At 46.7% G+C, this 23,288-nt stretch overlaps 1 protein-coding gene across 3 annotated transcripts; it reads right to left on the bottom strand.

Annotated features, from left to right (window-relative positions):
- Positions 1-71: 71 nt before the first annotated feature.
- mettl21a (methyltransferase 21A, HSPA lysine) lies at positions 72-18,158 on the bottom strand. 3 transcript variants are annotated; one of them, XM_070876187.1, is made up of 5 exons: positions 17,912-18,158; positions 17,523-17,625; positions 15,458-15,632; positions 10,464-10,575; positions 72-1,280 (listed from the first exon to the last, which is right to left on the bottom strand). In XM_070876187.1, the coding sequence occupies exons 3-5, from the start codon at positions 15,602-15,604 to the stop codon at positions 883-885; spliced, it is 657 nt and encodes a 218-aa protein (XP_070732288.1). In that variant the 5' UTR covers positions 15,605-15,632; positions 17,523-17,625; positions 17,912-18,158; the 3' UTR covers positions 72-882. The 3 variants fall into 3 exon arrangements, with proteins under 3 accessions (XP_070732288.1, XP_070732286.1, XP_070732289.1); XM_070876185.1 differs by lacking the exon at positions 17,523-17,625; XM_070876188.1 differs by lacking the exons at positions 17,523-17,625; positions 17,912-18,158 and adding an exon at positions 17,689-17,905.
- Positions 18,159-23,288: the final 5,130 nt, after the last annotated feature.

Below are 23,288 nucleotides of genomic sequence, written 5' to 3'. Positions count from 1 at the left end.
ACAGCTGATGCCTCATGTAGATGTAAAAACCATGCAGTTAAAAAATAGATCCACACAGGTAAAACATCATCTTAAACAAAACTACTTTTATTAGACTTGCTCATGTGGAACTCCTTGGACACAAATGTTGAGATTAGATCTCAAAAGTGTGATGTCATCCATTTTGGACTCAAGAAAGATAAACCAAAGTATTTTCTAAATGGTGAGAAGCTAGGAACTGTGGAGGAGCAGAGAGATTTAGGGATCTGAGTACAGAAATCACTAAAAACTAGTGGACCGGTACAAAAAATAATTTAAAAGGCTAATGGAATGTTGGCCTTCATGTGAAAGGGGCTAGAATACAAAGATATGGAAGTTATTTTACAGATATACAGAGCTCTGGTCAGGATGCATCTGGAGTACTGCATTTAATTATGGGCACTGCACCTCAGGAAGGATATATTGGCCTTGGAGGGGGTTCAGTGCAGATTCACCAGAACAAAGAGGGTAAAATTAGGACAAATTGCATTGACTAGGCTTGTATTCCCTTGAGTAGAGATGATTTAGGTATTTAAGATGATGAAAGGATTTGATAGGGTAAATAGAAATAAATTATTTCCTGGGGAGTCCAGAACAAGGGGGCATAGCCTTACAATTAGAGCTAAGCCATTCAGGGGTGATGTCAGGAAGCACTTCACACACAGGGTTGTGGAAATCTGGAACTCTCTCCCTCAAAAAGCTGTGGGGGGGGGGTCAATTGAAAATTTCAAAACTGAGATGGGTAGATTTTTGTTCGGCAACGGTATTAAGGGATACAGAACCAAGGCGGGTAGACCCTAATCCTAACCTTATGTTCTAACCCTAAACAGTAGTTACATTCTGGTTAGAATGCCTTTTCCTTCCTTAGAGATCTTCCTTTACTGTTCTTTTCTGTGCCTTGTAAATGTAAACATCTTTCTCGGTGTCGTAATGGACTTTTTCCACCACGAAGCGGCTCCCGAGCATCTTCAAGAAGTTCCGGTCTCGCTCGTACCGGATGCGGCAGGACAGCAGGATCACAGTGCGCTCGGAGCTGAGATGTTCCAACGTCTCCAGCAGGGCTGGGAAGGTCTCCTGCAGGTAAACCACGTCCGCACCCAGGACCACATCATAACTACCCGGGTCAAAGCGACATAGGTTCACCCCCCAGCTCAGTTCCGTGGCCCGTGCCCTGGTCTGCAGGTCAGGTGGAATGTTTTCTCGGAGATTAGACTCCAAGAACTGTAGCGCCACTTCCCTGTCAGTGACTGTTACATCGCCACCTGTTTTAAGGTCAACATGGAAACAAAATTGTGTTAAAATATATATGTTTTTCCAGTATACATCACCAGCTTGCATTTATATCACAGAATCGTAGAAACTTACAGCACAGACAAGGGGCCATTCAGCCTATCATGCCTGTGCTGGCACTTTGAAAGAGCAGTCATGCTTAAACCCACATCCCCATTTTTTGTCCATGATCCTGTAAGTTCCTCATCCTCAAGTAGCTGTCCAACTCCCGTTTAAAATTATTTACGGAATCAGCTTCCACCACCTTTTCAGGCAGAGCGTTCCAGACCCCGACAATGCACAGTGAAAAAAAAATCTAATCTCCCCTCTAACTCTGTTGCCAATGACCTTTGGTTATTGACCCACTCACCAGAGGGAATATTTCTTCCCTATTTATTCTATCAAAACCTCTCATCTTCTTGAAAACTTGTATTAAGTCACCTCTTAGCCTTCTCTGTTCCAAAGTGAACAGAGGTTTTCCAACCTCGCCTCATAACTAAAGTCCCTCATCCCTGGTAACATCCTGGTAAACCTTCTCTGCACTCTTTCTGAGGCCTTTACATCTTCCCTGAAGAGTGGTGCCCAGAACTCTCCACAATACTCCAGCTGAGTCCGAACGAGTGGTTTATAAAGTTCTAGCATGATCTCTTGGCTTTTATATTCTAGTCCTCTATTTATAAACCCAAGTAACCCATATACTACTTTAAGCACCTTATCAACTTGCCATGCACCTTTAAGGATTTGTGTATAGGGACACCAAGGTCTCTCTGCTCCTCTACACTTTTTTAATTGTGCCATTTATAGTATACTGTCTTTCCATATTAGTCCTTCCAAAGTACATCACTTCACATTTCTCCCCATTCATCTCTATCTGCTATGCTTCTGCCCATCTCACCATCTTGTCTATGTCACCCTGAAGCCTATAACTATCCTCCTCATGAACTACTATTTTGCCAAGTTTTGTATTATTTGCATACATTATAATGTTGCTCCCTACACCCGAGTCTAGGTCGTTTATAAAAATCGTAAAGAGTAATGGACCCAAAACTGATCCTTGGGAAACACCACTGCACCCCACTTCCCAGTCTGAAATCCATCCATCCACCATTGCCCTTTGCTTCCTGTCACTGAGTCAATTTTGTATCCAGACCGTCACTTTCCCTTAATTCCATGGCCTTCCGTTTTCTTAATAAGCCTCCTGTATGGCACTTTGTCGAATGCCTTCTGAAAGTCCAGAAATACAGCAGCTATTGCACTATCTTGATCAATTTTCTCTGTTACCTCATCAAAGAATTCAATCAAATGAGTCACCAATTTTCCTTTAACAAATCCATGCTGCCTCTCCTTGATTAACCCATGCCTTTCCAAATGAAAGTTTATTTTGTCCCTGACCACGGTTTCCAATAACTTCCCTACCACTGGTGTTAAGCTAACTAGCCTGTGGTTTCCTGGTTTAGCCCTCTCCCCTTTCTTGAATAGTACAACATTAGCAATTCTCCAGTCCTCTGGCTCTACTCCTGTATCCAATGAGGATTGAAAGATTGTGACAATGCATCTGCTTTTGCTTCTTTCAGCAACCTAGAATGCATTCCACCTGGACCAGGTGACTTACCACCTTTCAGTAATGCTAATCTTTTTAGTACGTCTTTTCTAACTATTATTATCCTGGTCCAAAACTTCCTTCCTTTTTTAGTCCAAACATCACATCATCTGCTTTATTTGTGAAGACAGATGCAAAGTACTCATTTAATATCATTGCCATGTCTCTGCCTTACCTATATAAATCATGAGTTCGATCCCAGCTGGAGTATTGTGTCCAATTCTGGGCCCCACACTTTAGGAAGGAAGTAAAGGCTTTGGAGAGGGTACAGAAGAGATTTATTAGAATGCTTGCAAGGATGAGTGAATACAGTTACATGGATGAACTAGAGAACCTGGGGTTGTTCTCCTGGGAGCAGAGAAGGCTAAGAGGAGATTTAATATAGAGTGTTGAACATCATGAAAGGTTTAGATAGAGTAAATAAAGAGAATCTGTTTCCAACAGCTGAAGAGTCGATAATGAGAGGACACAGATTTAAGGTGATTGACAAAAGAACCAGAGGTGACATGAGGAAAAACCATTTTACTCAACGCGTGGTTAGGATCTGGAATGCACTGCCTGATAGGGTGGTCGATACAGATTCAATAGTAGCCTTCAAAGGGAATTGGATAAATACTTGAAGGAGAAAAAGTTGCAGGGATATAGGGAAAGAGCAGGGGAGTGGATCTAACTGGATTGCTCTTCAAAAGACTGAATTTAAATCAGTAACGGCGGAACTGAGCCCGTATCCTGTGCTTTCACGGCTACCTTCATTCAATACTGAGAGTGCAAAGTGTTATATATGTGGACTTGTATTTACGCTGTACAGCCACCAGCGGGCTCATCCCCTAGAGTTCCAAGGGATCCCATAATCCCTTGGGAGCACAGGTATTTAAGGAGGCTTCACAGGTTGGAGAGGCACTCTGGAGACCTGCAATAAAAGACTAAGGTCACACTTTACTTTGAGCTCACAGTGTTCAGTCTGACTCTTTCTCCATACACAACAACTGGCGACGATAGCAAACCCAAAGGTGCAGAGAACAGTGGGCATCCTGGGTAAATTCTCAGAGGGAAATGATTGGAAACTTTTGTGGAGCGACTCAACCAATACTTCGCGGCCAACGAGCTAGATGGAGAAGAGAGCACTGCCAAATGAAGGGCATTCCTTCTCACTGTCTGTGGGACACCAACGTATGGCCTCATGAAGAATCTGCTCACTCCAGCGAAACCCACAGAGAAATCGTACGACGATTTGTGCACGCTGGTCCGAGAGCATTTGAACCCGAAGGAAAGTGTTCTGATGGCAAGGTACCGGTTCTACACCTACAAAAGGTCTGAGGGCCAGGAAGTGGCGAGTTATGTCATTGAGCTAAGACACCTTGCAGGACATTGCGAATTTGAAGGACATTTGGAGCACATGCTCAGAGACTTTTTCGTACTTGGCATTGGCCACGACACCATACTTCGCAAACTTTTGACTGTAGAGACCCCAACCTGTTGTAAGGTCATAGCAATAGCCCAGGCGTTCACTGCCACCAGTGACAATACGAAGCAAATCTCTCAGCACACAAGTGCTGCTACAAGTACTGTGAACAAAGTGATGTTGTTTTAGAATCTTAACGTACAGGGCAGGTCACACATATCTACAGCTACGCGTCCGCGGATGTCTGAGAGTCCACCGTCAAGGGTGATGAATGCAAGGCCATTAACACGTTGTTGGTGCTGCAGGGGTGATCATCGTTTCCATTCATGCCGATTCAAAGAGTACGTTTGCAAGGGCTGTGGAACAATGGGACAACACCAACGAGTGTGCAGGCGAGCTGCTAAGCCTCTTAAACCTGCAAACCACCATGTTGCAGAGGAGGACAGATCCATGGAGGATCACGATGAACCAGAGCCTCAGATTGAGGAGGCAGAGGTACATGGGGTGCACACATTCACCACGAATTGTCCCCCGATAATACTGAATGCTGAACTAAATGGACTCCCGGTGTCAATGGAGCTGGACATGGGCGCGAGCCAGTCCAGCATGGGCAAAAAGACTTTTGAAAGGTTGTGGTGCAACAAGGCCTCAAGGCCAGTCTGAACTCCAGTTCGCACAAAACTAAGAACTTACATGAAAGAACTGATTCCTATAATCGGCAGTGCTACTGTAAAGATCTCCTACGATGGAGCGGTACACAAGCTACCACTCTGGGTGGAACTGGGCGATGGTCCCACGCTGCTCGGCAGGAGCTGGCTGGAAAGATATGCTGGAACTGGGACGACGTCCGAGCATTATCGCTCGCTGACGACACTTCGTGTGCCCAGGTCTTAAACAAATTTCCTTCGCTGTTCGAACCAGGCATCGGGAAATTCCAAGGAGCAAAAGTGCAGATCCACCTAATTCCGGGGGCGTGACACATCCATCACAAGGTGAGAGCAGTACCATACATGATGATAGGATAGAGATCGAGCTAGACCGGCTACAAAGAGAGGGCATCATTTCCCCGATCGAGTTCAACGAGTGGGCCAGTCCTATTGTCCCAGTCCTCAAGGGAGACGGCACTGTCAGAATTTGTGGCGTTTACAAAGTAACTATCAATCGTTTCTCCCTGCAGGACCAATACCCACTACCAAAGGCCGACGACCGCTTTGCAACGCTGGCGGGAGGAAAGATGTTCACGAAGCTGGATCTGACTTCAGCCTACATGACGCAGGAACTGGAGGAATCATCGAAGGGCCTCACCTGCATCAACATGCACAAAGGTCTTTTTATTTATGACAGATGTCCATTTGGAATACGATCAGCGGTGGTGATATTCCAGAGAAACATGGAAAGCTTACTGAAGTCGGTCGCGCACACCGTAGTCTTCCAGGACGACATCTTGGTCACAGGTCGGAACACAGTCGAACATCTGCAGAAGCTGGAGGTGGTTCGTACTCGACTCAACCGGGTGGGGCTCAGGTTAAAACGCTCGAAGTGCCTTTTCCTGCCGACTGAATTGGAGTTCCTGGGAACGAGGATTGCGGCGGATGACATCAGGCCCACTAATGCGAAGACGGAGGCAATCAAAAACGCACCGGGACCACAGAACGTGACGGAGCTGCAGTCGTTTCTGGGACTCCTGATCTACTTTGGTAACTTCTTACCGGGTCTCAGCACCCTGTTAGAACCACTACATGTCTTACTACGAAAAGGGGATGAATGGGTTTGGGGCAAAAGCCAAGAAAATGCCTTTGTAAAAGTTAGAAAATTGTTCTGCTCAAATAAATTGCTTGTGTTGTATGATCCATGTAAGCGTTTGGTATTAGCATGTGATGCGTCGTCATATGGTGTCGGGTGTGTATTGCAATAAGCTAATGATTTCGGGAAACTGCAACCGGTTGCTTATGCATCCAGGAGTCTGTCTAATGCTGAGAGAAGCTACAGCATGATTGAGAAAGAAGCGTTAGCGTGTGTCTATGTGGTAAAGAAAATGCATCAATACTTGTTTGGGTTAAAATTCGAATTGGAAACTGACCATAACCCACTTATATCCCTGTTCTCCGAGAGTAAAGGGATAAATACCAACGCATCGGCCCGCATCCAGAGATGGGCACTCACGTTGTCCGCATACAACTACGCCATCCGCCACAGGCCAGACACAGAAAACTGCGCCGATGCCCTCAGTAGGCTGCCATTGCCCACCACAGGGGTGGAAATGGCGCAGGCCGCAGATCTAGCCATGGTTATGGAAGCATTTGAGAATGAGCTGTCACTGCCCGGCAGATCAAAATCTGGACAAACCAGGACCCCTTATTGGGCCCAAGTTTCCACACGCGCCTAGAACGGCGCAGTCCCGACCTGGACGCCAGTTTTTCGCGCCACAAAGTGCGCCTAAAAAAATCCTCCGTATTCTCCACCTACCTGCAGGTCCTCTGGCCCTCGGCGCAGCCAGCACGAGCTGTGGGAGGGCGGAGCCAGGTCCCTGCGCTGAAAACAGTGCCGGGACCTCTGCACATGCGCGCTACAGTGGGCACGCAAGTGCAGTAGCTCCAGGCGCCGAACTGTATGGGAGGGGCCCGAAGCACGCAGCCCCTAGCCCTGGCTGAATGGCCTCACTGGGGCTGCGTGAATGAGGCTCCTCCCACGGCCAGCTCCTGCTCCCCCCCCCCCCGACCAGACCCGACACCCGCTCCCCGCCCCCCCCCTGCTTCCGGACCAGACCCGACACCTGCTTCCCCCCCTTCCCCCCCCCCCCCCCGCCTCCGGACCAGACCCGACACCCGCCCCCCCCCCCGCCCCCCGACTGACCCGACCCGCGCTCCTGTTCCCGCTCCACCCCCCGACTGGACCCGACCCGTGCTCCTGTTCCCGCTCCGCCCCCCCCCCCCCCCCACCCCCGACTGGACCCGACCCGACCCGAGCTCCTGTTCCCGCTCCGCGCCCCCCCCCCACCCCCGACTAGACCCGACCTGACCCGCGCTCCTGTTCCCGCTCCGCCCCCCCCCCCCCACCCCCGACTGGACCCGACCCGCGCTCCTGTTCCCGCTCCACCCCCCGACTGGACCCGACCCGTGCTCCTGTTCCCGCTCCGCCCCCCCCCCCCCCACCCCCGACTGGACCCGACCCGACCCGAGCTCCTGTTCCCGCTCCGCGCCCCCCCCCCCACCCCCGACTAGACCCGACCTGACCCGCGCTCCTGTTCCCGCTCCGCCCCCCCCCCCCCACCCCCGACTCGACCCGACCCGACCCGAGCTCCTGTTCCCGCTCCGCGCCCCCCCCCCACCCCCGACTAGACCCGACCTGACCCGCGCTCCTGTTCCCGCTCCGCCCCCCCCCCCACCCCCGACTGGACCCGACCCGACCCGAGCTCCTGTTCCCGCTCCGCGCCCCCCCCCCCCACCCCCGACTAGATCCGACCTGACCCGCGCTCCTGTTCCCGCTCTGCCCCCCCCCCGACTGGACCCGACCCGCGCTCCTGTTCCCGTTCCCCGCCCCCCCCGACTGGACCCGACCCGACCCGAGCACCTGTTCCCGCTCCACCGCCCCGACTGGACCTGACCCGACCCACGCTCCTGTTCCCGCTCCCCGCCCCCCCGACTGGACCCAACCCGACCCGCGCTCCTGTTCCCGCTCCCCGCCCCCCCCCGACTGGACCCGACCCGCCCCGCGCTCCCGCCCCGACCCCTCACTGGACCCGACCCGACCCGACTCCCGCTCCTGGACTGGATCCGACCTGACCTCCCTCCCCCCCCTCTTGCTCCCTCCCTCCCCCCTCTCCCCCTCCCCCTCTCCCTCCCTCCCTCTCCCCCCTCCCCTCCCCCTCCCTCCCTCTCCCCCCTCTCCCTCCCTCTCCCTCCCTCTCCCCCCTCTCCCTCCTCTCCCCCCCCTCTCCCTCCCTCTCCCCCCCCTCTCCCCCCCCCCCCCCCCGAACCGAACCTCCCCGACCCGACCCAACCCAACGCCACCTACCTGTAAATCTGGTGCTGGGGACGGGCCCTGCCCGAAGTCTCGGGCCAGCCCATTCAGCCTTCGGTCCCGAAAGGCCTGCCTGAAGCACTTTCACACAGGTAGGAAAATGGTTTATTTAATCTTTTCTTTGCTTATAAATGTTTATTCAGGTTGGATTTATTTGTATAATATTTGTATAAGTATAAATAAGGATTTATTATAGAATTTAATGACTTCCCTTCCCCCCCCCACCTTGTTCTGGACGCCTAATTTGTAACCTGTGCCTGATTTTTTAATGTGTAGAACAGGTTTTTTCAGTTCTACAAAAATCTTCACTTGCTCCATTCTACTTTAGTTTGGAGTACGTTTTCACTGTGGAAACTTTCAAATCAGGCGTCAGTGGCCGGACACTCTCCCTTTTGAAGAAAAAATTCTGTTCCAAAGTAGAACTGTTCTACCTGACTAGAACTGCAGAAAGAAAAATGTGGAGAATTGCGATTTCTAAGATAGTCCGTTCTCCACCAGTTGCTCCTAAAAATCAGGCGCAAATCATGTGGAAACTTGGGCCCATTATCTCTAGTCAAAAGCTGTGTGCTTCACGGGATCTGGTCCAGTGTCCCAGTGGAAATGCAGGAAACGATAAAGCCGTTCTAGCGGCGCAAAGGTGAAATGTCTATACAGGCAGACTGCCTTCTGTGGGGTAATGGTCCCCAAGAAGGGCAGAGACACCTTCATCAATGACCTCCACAGTACCCACCCAGGCATCGTAATGATGAAAGCGATAGCCAGATCTCACGTGTGGTGGCCCGTTGTCGATGCGGACTTAAAGAGTCCTGTGTTCACAGATGTAATACATGCTCGCAGTTAAGCAATGCACCCAGGGAGGCGCCGCTAAGTTTATGGTCTTGGCCCTCCAAACCATGGTCTAGGGTACACGTGGACTATGCAGGCCCGTACTTGGGTAAAATGTTCCTTGTGGTTGAAGACGCGTACTCCAAGTGGATTGAATGTGAGATAATGTCGGCTAGCACGTCTGCTGCTACTACTGAAAGCCTGCGGGCCATGTTTGCCACACACGGCCTACCCGATGTCCTGGTGAGCGACAACGGGCCATGTTTTACCAGTGCTGAATTCAAAGAATTCATGACCCGTAACGCGATCAAACATGTCATATCTGCCCCGTTTAAGCCAGCGTCCAATGGTCAGACAGAGAGCAGCGCAAACCATCAAGCAAGGCTTGAAGAGGGTAGTTGAAGGCTCACTGCAGACTCGCCTATCCCGAATCCTGCTTAGCTACCGCATGAGACCCCACTCACTCACTGAGATCCCACCTGCTGAACTGCTCATGAAAAGAGCACTTCAGACAAGGCTCTCGTTAGTTCACCCTGATCTACATGAACAGGTAGAGGCGGCTTCAACAAAGTGCATACCATGATAGCGCAAATGTGTCATGCGAGATTGAAATCAATGATCCTGTATTTGTATTAAATTATAGACAAGGTCCGAAGTGGCTTCCCGGCACTGTCATGGCCAAAGAGGGAAGCAGGGTGTTTCGTGTCAAACTTGCAAATGGACTCATTCACCGGAAACACTTGGACCAAATCTAACTCAGATTCACGGACTATCCAGAGCATCCCACCTTGGACCTTACCTTTTTTGATCCTCCAACATACACACCAGTGGCAACTGGCACCACGGTTGACCACGAAGCAGAACCCATCATCCACAGCAGCCCAGCAGGACCCAACACACCAGGCAGCCCAGCAAGGCCAGCTACACAGCAGTCCAGCGAGGGCCCAACAAATGATTCAACAACACCAGCTTTCACACCGAGACAATCAACCAGGACAAGGAGGGTTCTAGATCGACTCACATTGTAAATAGTTACACTATTGACTTTGGGGGGGGGGCAGTGTTGTTATATATGTATACTTATATTTACTCAGTACAGCCACCAGAGGGCTCATCCCCTCGAGTCCCAAGGGATCCCAAAATCCCTTGGGAGCACAGGTATTTAAGGAAGCTTCAAAGGTTGGAGAGGCACTCTGGAGACCTGCAATAAAAGACTACGGTCACACTTTACTTTGAGCTTACAATGTTCAGTCTGACTGTTTCTCCATACACAACACAAAGTGCTTTCAGTAACGCAGTGGTAATGAAGATCGCTAACCCAGCACCTACCTAGCAGTGTTGCAACTATTCCGACCAATCCGGTTCCCGCTCCCAACTCTATCACGGTGCGGTCTTGTAGCTGGATTGCTCCCAGTTCAAGATACGTGCAAAGTACAATGGCCTGAAACACAAAAGGAAAGGCTTCTCTTAGCCTCAACTGCAGTTTATGCGGTTGTGTCATACAGTCTTGCAATTTTTCGTTTACTTCTTCCCAATTATATTCTACTGTTTTGGTGATGCAGTTCAACATCCTTTTGGCTTTGTTGATTGTTGCTCTATATCAGTTAGACATATTTTGTGTTAAATCCATAAGACTCCTCGATCTCTTTCAGCTTGATCCTGAGCTATTAGAACACCATACATGCAGCACGTGTACCATTTGTTTTTCCTTCCCTTGTGTGGCACTTAACACTTTTCTGCATTAAATTACATTTGCTATTGTTCTGTCCATTTTACACATTTTGTCCAACTCTAATTTCTGAGTTGCCTACTCCTAGTTCACTGTCCCTCCTAGGTTGGTGTCTTGTACAGATTTGATCACTGTGCATTGAATTTATGAATCCAGGTCATTTATGTAAATTAGAAAGTGTTGGTCCCAGAACCGAGCCCTGATACAACCCACTCAGTATTTCCCCTCCCCTGCTCCTGTCCACGCCGACAAAACTCCTCTAATGATAATTTGTTGCTTTCCTACCCATCAGAGAGCTTCTTATCCAGTCCCATGGTTTCCCCTTAATTATACAGCTTTGACTTTAATTAATAGCCTTTCATGTGGTACTTTATCAAAAGCCTTTTGGAAGTCATAGAATCATAGAATGGTTACAGCCGGCTCTCTGCATGAGCACGTCAGCTAGTCCCACTCTCCCGCCCTTTCCCCATAGCCCTGCAATTTTTTTCACTTCCGGTACTTATCCAACTCCCTTTTAAAAGCCACGATTGAATCTGCCTCCACCATCCCTTCAGGCAGTGCATTCCAGATCCTAACCACTCGCTATGTAAAAAAGTTTTTCCTCATGTCGCCTTTAGCTCTTCTGCCAATCACCTGTGTCCTCTGGTTCTCGACTATTCCGCCAATGGAAACACTTTCTCTCTATCTACTCTGTTTAGACTCCTCATGATTTTGAACACCTCTATCAAATCTCTCAACCTTCTCTGCTCTAAGGTGAACAACCCCAGCTTCTCCATTCTATCCACATAACTGAAATTCCTCATCCCTGAAACCATTCTTGTAAATCTTTTTTGCACCTTCTCTAAGACCTTCACAACTTTCCTAAAGTGCAATGCCCAGAACTGGACACAATAATCCAGTTGAGGCCGAACCAGTGTTTTAGAAACATAGAAAATAGGTGCAGGAGTAGGCCATTCGGCCCTTCGAGCCTGCACCACCATTCAATAAGATCATGGCTGATCATTCACTTCAGTACCCTTTTCCTGCTTTCTCTCCATACCCCTTGATCTCTTTTGCCGTAAGGGCCATATCTAACTCCCTCTTGAATATATCTAACGAACTGGCATCAACAACTCTCTGCGGTAGAGAATTCCACAGGTTCACAATTCTCTGAGTGAAGAAGTTTCTCCTCATCTCGGTCCTAAATGGCTTACCCCTTATCCTTAGACTGTGACCCCTGGTTCTGGACTCCCCCAACATCGGGAACATTCTTCCTGCATCTAACCTGTCCAGTCCCATCATAATTTTATACGTTTCTATGAGATCCCCTCTCATTCTTCTAAACTCCAATGAATACAGGCCCAGTCGATCCAGTCTCTCCTCATATGTCAGTCCTGGGAATCAGTCTGGTGAACCTTCGCTGCACTCCCTCAATAGCAAGAACGTCCTTCCTCAGATTAGGAGACCAAAATTGAACACAATATTCCAGGTGAGGCCTCACCAAGGCCCTGTACAGCTGCAGTAAGACTTCCCTGCTCCTATACTCAAATCCCCTAGCTATGAAGGCCAACATGTCATTATACAAGTTCACCATAACTTCATTGCTTTTGTACTCTATGCTTCTATTGATGAAGCCCAGGATGCCGTATGCTTTTTTTACCGCTTTCTCAACATGCCCTGCCACCAATGATTTGTGCACATATATACCCAGGACTCTCTGTTCATGCACCCCCTTTAGAATTGTACTCTTTAGTTTATATTGCCTCTCCTCATTCTTCCTACCAAAATGTATCACTTTGCATGTTTCTGTGTTAAATTTCATCTGCCATGTGCCCACCCATTCCACCAGCCTGTCTATATGTCTTCTTGAAGTCTATCACTATCCTCCTCACTGTTCACTATACTTCCAAGTTTTGTATCCTCTGCAAATTTTGAAATTGTGTCCTGTACACCCAAGTCTAAGTCATTAATATATATTAAGAAAAGTAGTGGTCCTTGTAATGACCCCTGGGGAACACCACTGTATACCTTCTTCCAGTCTGATAAACAACCGTTCACCACTACTCTCTGTTTCCTGTCACTTAGTCAATTTCTTATCCATGCTGCCACTGTCCCTTTTAGTCCACAGGCTTCAACTTTGCGGTGTGTCAGTCTCTTTCGCTCTTCTTTCTCAGTTGGTGTGTTGGTCACTCTTTCCGTCTAGGTCACTCCTTCTCTCTCTCTGTCGGTGTGTCTCTCTCTCGCTCTCGGACGTGTGCAGCTCTTTCTCGCTTTGCTTTCTCACTCTCGATCGGTGTGTGTCGGTCTCTCTCTCTTGGTCGGTGTGAGCTCTCTCTCGATTACATAAGAACATAAGATATAGGAGCAGGAGTAGGCCATATGGTCCCTCGAGCCTGCTCCGCTCTTTAATACGATCATGGCTGATCCGATCATGGACTCAGGTCCACTTCCCTGCCCACTCACCATAATTCCTTTATTCTCTTATCCTTTAAGAAACTGTCTATTTCTGTCTTAAATTTATTCAATGTCCCAGCTTCCACAGCTCTCTGAAGCAGCGAATTCCACAGATTTACAACTGTCTGAGAGAAGAAATTTCTCCTCATCTCAGTTTTAAATGGACGGCCCCTTATTCTAAGATCATACCCTCTAGTTCTAGTCTCCCCCATCAGTGGAAATATTCTCTCTGCATCCACCTTGTCAAGCCCTCTCATAATCTTATACGTTTTGATAAGATCACCTCTCATTCTTCTGAATTCCAATGAGTAGAGGCCCAACCTATTCAACCTTTCCTCATAAGTCAACCCCCTCATCTTCAGAATCAACCTAGTGAACCTTCTCTGAACTGCCTCCAAAGCAAGTATATCCTTTCGTAAATATGGAAACCAAAACTGCACGTAGCATTCCAGGTATAACTGTAGCAAGACTTCCTTGCTTTTATACTCCATCCCCTTTGCAATAAAGGCCAAGATTCCATTGGCCTTCCTGATCACTTGCTGTACCTGCATACTCTCCTTTTGTGTTTCATGCACAAGTACCCCCAAGTCCCACTGTACTGCGGCACTCTGCAATCTTTCTCCATTTAAATAATAACTTGCTCTTCGATTTTTTTCTGCCAAAGTGCATGACCTCACACTTTCCAATATTATACTCCATCTGCCAAATTTTCACCCACTCACTTAGCCTATGTAATTTTGCAGATTTTTGGGTATCCTCCTCACACATTGCTTTTCCTCCCATCTTCATATCGTCAGCAAACTTGGCTACATTACACTCAGTCCCTTCTTCCAAGTCGTTAATATAGATTGTAAATAGTTGGGGTCCCAGCACTGATTCCTGCGGCACTCCACTAATTACCAACCCAAGAATGACCCATTTATCCCAATTCTCTGTTCTCTGTTAGTTAGCTAATCCTCTATCCATGCTAATTACTCCCAACCCCATGAACTTTTATCTTGTGCAGTAACCTTTTATGTGGCACCTTGTCAAATGCCTTCTGGAAGTCCAAATACACCACATCCACTGGTTCCCCTTTATCCACCCTGTTTGTTACATCCTCAAAGAATTCCAGCAAATTTGCCAAACATGACTTCCCCTTCATAAATCCATGCTGACTCTGCCTGACCGAATTTTGCTTTTCCAAACACCATATCATCGGGCTTTCTGCTGGGTTCCACTTGGGTTGTCACTGTCTCAAACAAGTGAGGAGGTAGATCAGGTGGGATCTTCCCTTTCTCGGTCGATGTTAACTAGGTTATTGTAGTACAGATGATCCTCAACTTTATTCCTGATAATTGATTCCATTATTTTGCATGGAATGAAAAAAAGATTTATAGGATCTGCAGTTGACAGCGTCAGTTTTGGCTTCTTTTTTGCATGTGACCACCACATTTGTCTGTTCCAATCTAATGGCACCTCCCCAGTGTCCACCGAGTCCCTCATAATGATTGCCAATGCCTCACAAATCTCTTCCTTCGTCTCTCTCAGCACTCTGGGATAAATGCCATTGTTTTGAGTCCAATTAGCCTATCCAGAACTTTCATCTCATTTATAATGAAGTAATTGATTCTCCTTAGAATATCTTTGTTTGGAGAGGGCAGGTTGCTCATGTCTTACCTTGAGAATACTGGGGAGGATATATTCATTCAGATTCTTTAATATTTTGTGCTGAACCTTAATTTCAAACCTGTTTTATGGTTTACACCTCTTCTCTCTTGCTTCTGTCGTATTGAAATAATGTTTTTTCTACTGTTATGATTAGCCTCACCTACCCTCCACCTATTTAATGCAGCAATCATGAGGTCCAAAATATACCCTGGGTGAGGCATGGCACTGTCCTCCAACATGCTCGTATTTCTTTGCATAATGGTGTCAGCTGTGGCTCAGTGCGTCGCCTTGGAATCAGAAGATTGTGGGTTTAAATCCCACTCCAGAGACTTGAGCATATAATCTAGGTGGTGAAAGGCGCTATGTAAATACAACTCTTTTTGTATATCAGTTTCACATCAGTGAAAGCTAAGACTGAAGATAAATCGTTAATGAAGTTACCAAACCAGGCCCCTCCTTGGTTGAGGCCTCGGAAACTCATTGAGATGTGAAATGATAGTCTGATACTTACTGCATCCCACACAACCGCTGCTACCCCAAGCTGCTTCCAGTCCTGTCTGATCACTATGTCCCGCTTGGCAAAGTGGAAAGTTGCTGATGCCGCGTGGAATTTCCGGAGTTCTGGTATCATGGCGCCATCATACGGCAGTAAAGCCATTATTTTCCAACCTGGACTTTCATGCAGTCTACAAAAGTAAGAAAGACTGGCCTTTCGTGACCTTAGGACATCATAAAGCAGTTCACAGTAAATTAAGTACTTTTGATGTGTGATCACTGTTCAATGTAGGTCAGCAAGCACAGGGCTGATGGGTGAGCGGGACTTGGTGCAAGTTAGGACACGGGCTCTGAGTTTTGGATGAACTCAAGTTTACGTACAGCAGAATGTAGGAGGCCAGCCAGGAGTGTGTTGGAGTAGTCAAGTCTAGAGGTAACAAAGGCATGGATGAGGGCTTCAGCAGCAGATGAGCTGAGGCAAAGGTGGAGACGGGCGATGTTATGGAAATGGAAATAGGTGGTTTTAATTATGCTGCGAATATGTGGCCAGAAGCTCATTTCAGGGTCAAATATGACACTTAGGTTGCGAACAGTCTGGTTCAGCCTCAAACAGATGTTAGGGAGGGGGCTGGAGTCGGTGGCTAGGGAACGCAGTTTGTGGCGGGACCAAAGACAATGACTTCGGTCTTGCCAATATTTAATTCGAGAAAATTTCTGCTCATCCAGTACTGGATGTCAGACAAGCAGTCTGACAACTTGAGAGCATAGAGTCGTCGCGAGAAATGGTGGTGAGGTAGAGCTGGGTGTCGTCAGTGTACATGTGGAAACTGACGCCATGTTTTCAGATGATATCCCCAAGGGGCTGCATATAAATAAGAAATAGGAAGGGGGCCAAGGATAGATCCTTGGGGGACACCAGAAGTAACGATGCGGGAGTGGGAAGAGAAGCTATAGCAGGTGATTTTCTGGCTACGATTAGATAGATAAGAATGGAATCAGGTGAGTGCAGCCCCACCTAGCTGGACGATGGTGGAGAGATGTTGGAGGAGGATGGAGTGGTTAATCGTATCAAAGGCTGCAGACAGGTCGAGAAGGGATGATTTACTTTTGTCGTTTCAGTACTGTGGCAGGAGCGGAAACCAGGTATGCGGGACGTCCAGACAGCTGCGCAAAGAAGCTTATGCACAAGAAACATTAGAACAAAAGCAAAATAATGTGGATGCTGGAAATCTTCCACCACATTCCCAGGTTACAGCAAGATTTTCCATGCTTCCCTCCTTGTCTGCTATTCTGCTGTAACCATTTGCACCTCCCCTGGATCCATCTTTTGTTTCTATACTTGTTCCATTACCACCCTCTTCTGCTTTGCACCATCATCCCTTTTATCATTCAATCACTCCTGCCCGCCACCCTGTCACAGATCTTTCCATTTAGTTCGTTCCGTGCCCTTGCTCCTGCATCTGCAATTTCTTAAAAACTGTTCATCTCTAACATTATATAGAATTTACAGCACGGAAACAGGCCATTGGGCCCAACTAGTCTAACCTGATTTATGCTCCACACAAGCCAGCTCTTCATCTCACCCTATCAGCATATCCTTTTATTCTTTTCTCATGTGTTTATCTAGCTTCCTTTTAAATGCATCTATGCTAGTGGCCTCAACTATTTCTTCTGGTCACCAGTTCACCATTTTAACCACTCTCTGGGTTTAAAAAAAGTTTTTTTCCTGAATTCCCGATTGGATTTTATCAGTGACTATCTTCTCTACGTCGACTCCAACGAACCCCTTCATAATTTTAAATCATTCAATTAGGTCACCCCCTCAGCCTTCTCTTTATCAGAGCTAAAAAAAAACAACTGTTCAGCCTTTCCTGATAGTTATAACCTCTTTGATCTGGTTTTATCCTTGTAAATCTTTTTTGCACCATTTTACAATAATGGAGGCCAGAATTGAGCGCTAAAGTTAACTTGGATTCTTTCTCCCCAGATGCTGGTGACCTGCTGAGTGTTTCCAGCATTTTTTGGTTTTATTTAAGACACACTAGAAATGTATTTACTTTCATTAAGAATAAGCAGTTTACCAAAATCTGTGGAGATAATGTGTCTTTGTCTTGAGGTGATGATGTCCCTTTAAAAATCTTGATGAAATCATTGACTGATGCACATTTAGACTGAAATGTTTAACTATTAAGTAAAATGATTAAATATTATTCAACTTCTATCCATTGACCAAAAATCCAAACTTACAATACGTGGTTTAATCAATCCCTATTTGTTTTTACCAAATTCAACCAGTTCTGGGTACATGTGGACCCCAGAATTAATTAAAATTATAATTATTATTGGCTAAAAGAAATCAACTGCAATTAAAATTCGAAATGTTGCTAATTTGGATTGTAAATCTGAGCGAAAAATGAACAATTCCCCTCAGAGAGTGAGAAGTCCCCAGCTCAAGGCACGAGGTGCAGACCTTCAGGCGGGAGTCGAGTGGCCTGCGGGCCGGGAGCGCTGCACTGCGAGTCCCCAGGCTGTGGGGCCTGTACGAGGCAAGGAGGGATTCAAACGGGAGTTGGAGGTTGAGGCGGCTCCGGAGTGACGCAGTCAGAAGGGAAGAGGAGGCTGACAGCCGCTGAGGAAGGAGGCTGACGCTGCACTGAGGCCTGCAGTGGGAGAGAGGTTATCAGCCCGCCCTCCCCCTTTTAAAGGAGGAGTCTCTTCAGCTTTACAAATCTCACCAGCCCACAGGGGTGGGGTTTCAGCTTGCTGTTCATTCACATCCCTCTTCAGATCTCCTGCACAGTTCATGCTCTGTGGTTTTTTATTTTAAATTCTTGGATCAGATTAAATGTTGGATTAATTACTCCTCCCCACCCCTCTAGTGTTTCGAGGAATGTTTAGAGAAAGACTTATAGTTATATAGTGACTTTCACGACACCGTACGTCTCAAAGCACTTTACAGCCACTGACACCTGGGAGTCCCTGGCCAAAGACCGCCCTAAGTAGAGAAAGTGCACCCTGGAGGGCGCTGAGCACTTAAGAGTCTCAACGCCGAGAGCATGCAGAAATCAAGCGCAGGCAGCTGACAGAGCGTGCGGCAAATCTGTCCCACCCACCCCTTCCCTCAACGACTATCTGTCCCACCTGACAGAGACTGTGGCTCTCATATTGCACTGTTCAGCCACCAAAGATCTCACTTCAGGAGTGGAAGCAAGTCTTCCTCGATTTCGAGGGACTGCCTATGATATGATGGCAGCCATTGAAGTACTTTTGAAGTGTAGTCACTGTTGTAATGTAGGAAACGCCAATTTGCGCACAACAAACTCCCACAAACAGAAATGTGATAATCTGTTTCAATAATGTTGGTTGAGGGATAAATATTGGTCAGGACACCGGGGATAACTCCCCTGCTCTTCTTCGAAATAGTGTCGTGGGATCTATTATGTCCACCTCCTAAAGTGCAGCAATCCTGGTGATTCAGGAACTGCTTTGGGGCCCCACAAGCTTTCGGTTGTCATAAACCCTTTAACTATTCTGTTTGATACAAAGTGATGAGATGAATGTGCTATAGTAAAATACGTTCACCCGAGAGAGCAGACGGGGCCTCAATTTAACGTCTCATCCGAAAGATGGCATATCCGACAATGCAGCGCTCCCTCAGCACTGCACTGGAGTATCAGCCTAGATTTATGCGCTCAAGTCCCTGGAGTGGAGCAACACTGAGCCACAGCTGACACTACAGCACCTTTCCTCTGGCTGTCCCAAAGGTCTTTACAGCCATGACACCAGGGAGAACACCCCTGCTCTTCTTCAAAATAGTGCCATGGGATCTTTTACGTCCAACTGAGAGGGCGATGGGGCCTCAGTTTAACGTCGCATCCGAAAGGCATCACCTCCTAGATTTTGTGCTCAAGTTTCTGGAGTGGGACTTGAACCCACAACCTGCTGACTCAGAGGCCAGATTGCTACCACTGTGTCATGGCTAAGGATAATGGGTACGTGGGGGTGAATGCTGCCGCAATCCTGCTCCTTTGGGGAGGTGCAGTATGGCCCTGGAAAACCTAATGAAAATTGAGCTAACTGTGCAAAAAAAAAGGAGCATCCTCAAATAATGGACTGTCTGACTGAAAATCAGACAGGTGGCAAGCCAATACACAAAGGCCCTTTAAATCGGGTTAGTAAACAGGATAATACAAAGGTAGAATTAAGTAATAGTAATTAATGAACTCGTGATTGTGTGCATTATCAAACAACTGTTGCCTGCTGGTGTGGTGACTCACTGTATGCCTTCAAGAGAGAGCTGGACCGGTTTTGATTGGGGCAGAGATGGCAGCATATAGAATGTAAGTGGCACTACTTGGTCCATTTAATCTCCAGGACTGATTTTAATCACCTGAGGGAGTCAGAGAGGAATTTTCCAGATTTTTTTTTTTCAATTTTTGGCCCTGAGTTTTTTACATGGGTGCAGGCAGGATGCAGGGACAGGGGTGGGATTGGGTAGTGTCTAGTCATGATGCTCCAGCCATCATGAGTATGGGGCAGGCTCGATGGAGCAGCTTTTCATTCCTTGCCTATCATTTTGTAATTTGTAAAACCCATCTGGTTCTCTAATGTCCGTTAGGGAAGAAAATCTGCCATCCTTACCTGGTCTGGCCTATATGTGACTCCAGACCCACAGCAATGCGGTTGACTCTTAACCTCCCCTCTGAAATGGCTGAGCGAGTCACTCAGTTGTACCAAACCGCTACAAATAAGTATAACAGCATTGTGAGAGTACCTTCACCACATGGACTGCAGCGGTTCAAGAAGGCCGCTTACCGCCACCTTCTCAAGGGCATTTAGGGATGGATAATAAATGCTGGCCTTGCCAAGGATGCCCAAATCCCGTGAACGAATAAAAAAAAAATTGATCAGAAGGTTCCATATTCAAGGCTCAATCTATGGTGAGTTAGCAACTCTCATCCAAGCAGGATTTGGAGCACCACAATCGACCTCAGCACCCACAAGCTACCCAGGGAGGAAAAGAAAGATTGGTCAGTGTTCCTGCTCCTGATTGCTATCTGGTGATTCCTGCTGCAAAGTGCATGTGTAAATGTTAGGTGATAGGAAAGAATTTCTCGCAGTACTTAACCCAAATGGTAATTTTTCACAGGTGGGCCTTGTTGAATATCAGTAGGCTGTTTAATTGTCGATCCATGATTCCATCATCGCAGGGTCCTTGACTTGTACCATCTAGCAAGGGTCAGTGGATCACGATTGGGAAAGGGGACCTTGGTGTCAGCTGTGGCTTAGTGGGTAGTACTCCCTCCTCAGAAGGTTGTGGGTTCAAGACAAGTCCCATTCCGGAGACTTGAGTGCAAAAATTTAGACTGACACTCCCAGTACAGTACTGAGGGAATGCTGCACTGTCAGAGGTACCGTCTTTCAGATGAGATGTTAAACCAAGGTCCCATCTGCCCTCTAAGGTGGATGTACTATTTTGAAGTAGAGGAGTTCTCACCAGTGTCCTGGTCAATATTTATCCCTCAACCAACATCACTAAAGCATTATCTAGTAATTATCACAATTCTGTTTGTGGGACCTTGCTATGAAATATAGGAACATAGGAACAGTAGGCCATTGAGAGCCTGTTCTGCCATTCAATAAGATCATTGCTGATCTATGATTTAACTCCATAACTGCCTTTGGCCCATACCTTTGGTTAACAAAAAGCTATCAATCTCCGATTTGAAATTAACAATTGATCTTGCATTAATTGCCATTTGCGGAAGAGGGTTCCAACTTCTACCACCCTTTATGTGTAGAAGTGTTTCCCAATTTCACTTCTGAAAGGTTTGGCTCTAATTATTAGACTATCCCCCCTAGTTCTAGAATCCCCAACCAGCAGAAATCTGTTTCCTTTAATGTCTTGAAAACTACGATCAGATCACCCCTTACTCTTCTAAATTCTCGGGAATACAACCCTAATTTGTGTTATCTCTCCTCGTAACTTAACCCTTGAAGTCCGGGTATCATTCTGGTGAACCTACGCTGTATCCCCTCCAGGGCCAATGTATCCTTCCTGAGGTGTGGTGTTCAGAACTGCTCACAGTACTCCAGATGTGGTCTAATGAGGGTTTTTGTATAGCTGTAGCATAACTTCCACCTCCTTGTATTCTAGTCCTCTAGATAGAGAAGGTCATTAAACATTTTGATTATATCCTTTATCTGTTCATGACATTTTAATGATCTATTATCTGGACCCCCAAGTCTCTTTGGACCTCCACTGTTTTTAGCTTTTCACCATTTAGAAAGTACCCTGTTCTATCCTTTTAAGGTCCAAAGTGGATGACCTCACATTTGCATACATTGAAATTCATTTGCCACAGTTTTGCCCATTCACTTATTCTGTCAATATCCTTTTGTAACTTTATGCTTTCATCTACACTGCCTACAATTCCACCTATCTTTGTGTCATCGGCAAACTTAGATATATGATTTTCTATGCCATCATCTAAGTCATTAATAAATACTGTGAATAGTTGAGGCCCCAACACAGGATACCACGAGTCAAATCCTGCCAATTTGATTATCTACCCATTATCCCTACTGTTTGTCTCCTGCCGCTCAGCCAATGTCCGAACCAGGTCAATAATTTGCCCTCAATTCCGTGGGCTTCTACCTTAGTTAACAGTCTCCTATGTGGGACTTTACCAAATGCCTCCTGGAAGTCCATATAAATAATATCCATAGACATTCCCCTGTCCACTACTTTAGTCACATCCTCAAAAAATTCAGTCAGGTTAGTAAGGCATGACCTACCTTTCACAAATCTATGCCGTCTCTGATCAACTGAAAATTTTCGAGGTGTTCAGTGAACCTATCCTCAATTATAGACTCCAGAAATTTCCCAACAACCAATGTTATGCTAACTGGTCTATAATTCCCTGGTTTCCCTCTCTCGCCATTCTTAAATAGCGGAGTGACATGCGCAATTTTCCAATCAAAAGGAATCGAGAGAACTTTGGCAAATTACAGTTAGGGCATCTGCAATGTTCTCACCTACTTCCTTTAAAACCCTGGGATGGAAACCATCTGGTCCTGGGGATTTGTCATTCTTTAGTGCCATTATTTTTTCACTACTTTCGTTAATTTTATTGAGTCCCTGTCTCTGATTCAATATTAGTTTCCTTGGGATTTCTGCCATGCTATCCTCTTCCTCTGCTGTAAATACTGATGCAAAGTAATTATTCAACATGTCCGTCATTTCCTTATTATCATTGACAATATTACCGTTTTCTAATGTCCTTTAGGGAAGGAAATCTGCTGTCCTTACCTGGTCTGGCCTATACGTGACTCCAGACCCACAGCAATGTGGTTGACTCTTAACTGCCCACTGAAATGGCCTAGCAAGCCATTCCAGGGCAACTAGGGATGGGCAATAAATGCTGGCCTTGCCAGCGATGCCCACATCTGATGAATGACTTTTTTAAAAAGTTTTTAAGGGGCCAACATTGCTCATGACTACCCTCTTTTTCCTAATATAATTGTAATAATTATTTGTGTTGATTTTGATATCCCTTGCAAGTTTCTTTTCATACTCACTTCTTGTAGCTCTTACTGCCTATTTTGTTATCCTTTGCTGTTTTTTGTATCTTTCCCATTCGTCAGGATATCAGTTCGGTTTTGCATTTTTATATGCTTTTTCTTTTAGGTTTCTGCTGCCCCTCACCTCTTTAGTCATCCACGGCTGTTTTTTTTTGACAAGTAGAGTTCTTGCTCTATAAACTGGTACTGTATCACCTTAAATTCTTTTTTGAACATCTCCCACTGATCTTCTGTTGTTTTAACCATTAACAGATTTGCCCAGG

The sequence above is a fragment of the Pristiophorus japonicus genome, chromosome 3 (assembly GCF_044704955.1).
Source record: "Pristiophorus japonicus isolate sPriJap1 chromosome 3, sPriJap1.hap1, whole genome shotgun sequence".
In the NCBI taxonomy this organism is placed as follows: Eukaryota; Metazoa; Chordata; class Chondrichthyes; family Pristiophoridae; genus Pristiophorus; species Pristiophorus japonicus.
Note: the sequence above shows the minus strand (reverse complement) of the source record. Positions and strands in the feature narration are given on the sequence as shown.

What these genes read in the sequence shown, in the direction of transcription:
- mettl21a (XM_070876187.1), bottom strand. Translation starts at nt 15,604, where the DNA reads ATGGCTTTACTGCCGTATGATGGCGCCATGATACCAGAACTCCGGAAA. An exon ending in CAGCGGTTGTGTGGGATGCA is followed by an intron (nt 10,576 to 15,457) that starts GTAAGTATCAGA and finishes TTTGTGTTTCAG; the next exon opens with GCCATTGTACTTTGCACGTA. An exon ending in AATAGTTGCAACACTGCTAG is followed by an intron (nt 1,281 to 10,463) that starts GTAGGTGCTGGG and finishes ACCTTAAAACAG; the next exon opens with GTGGCGATGTAACAGTCACT.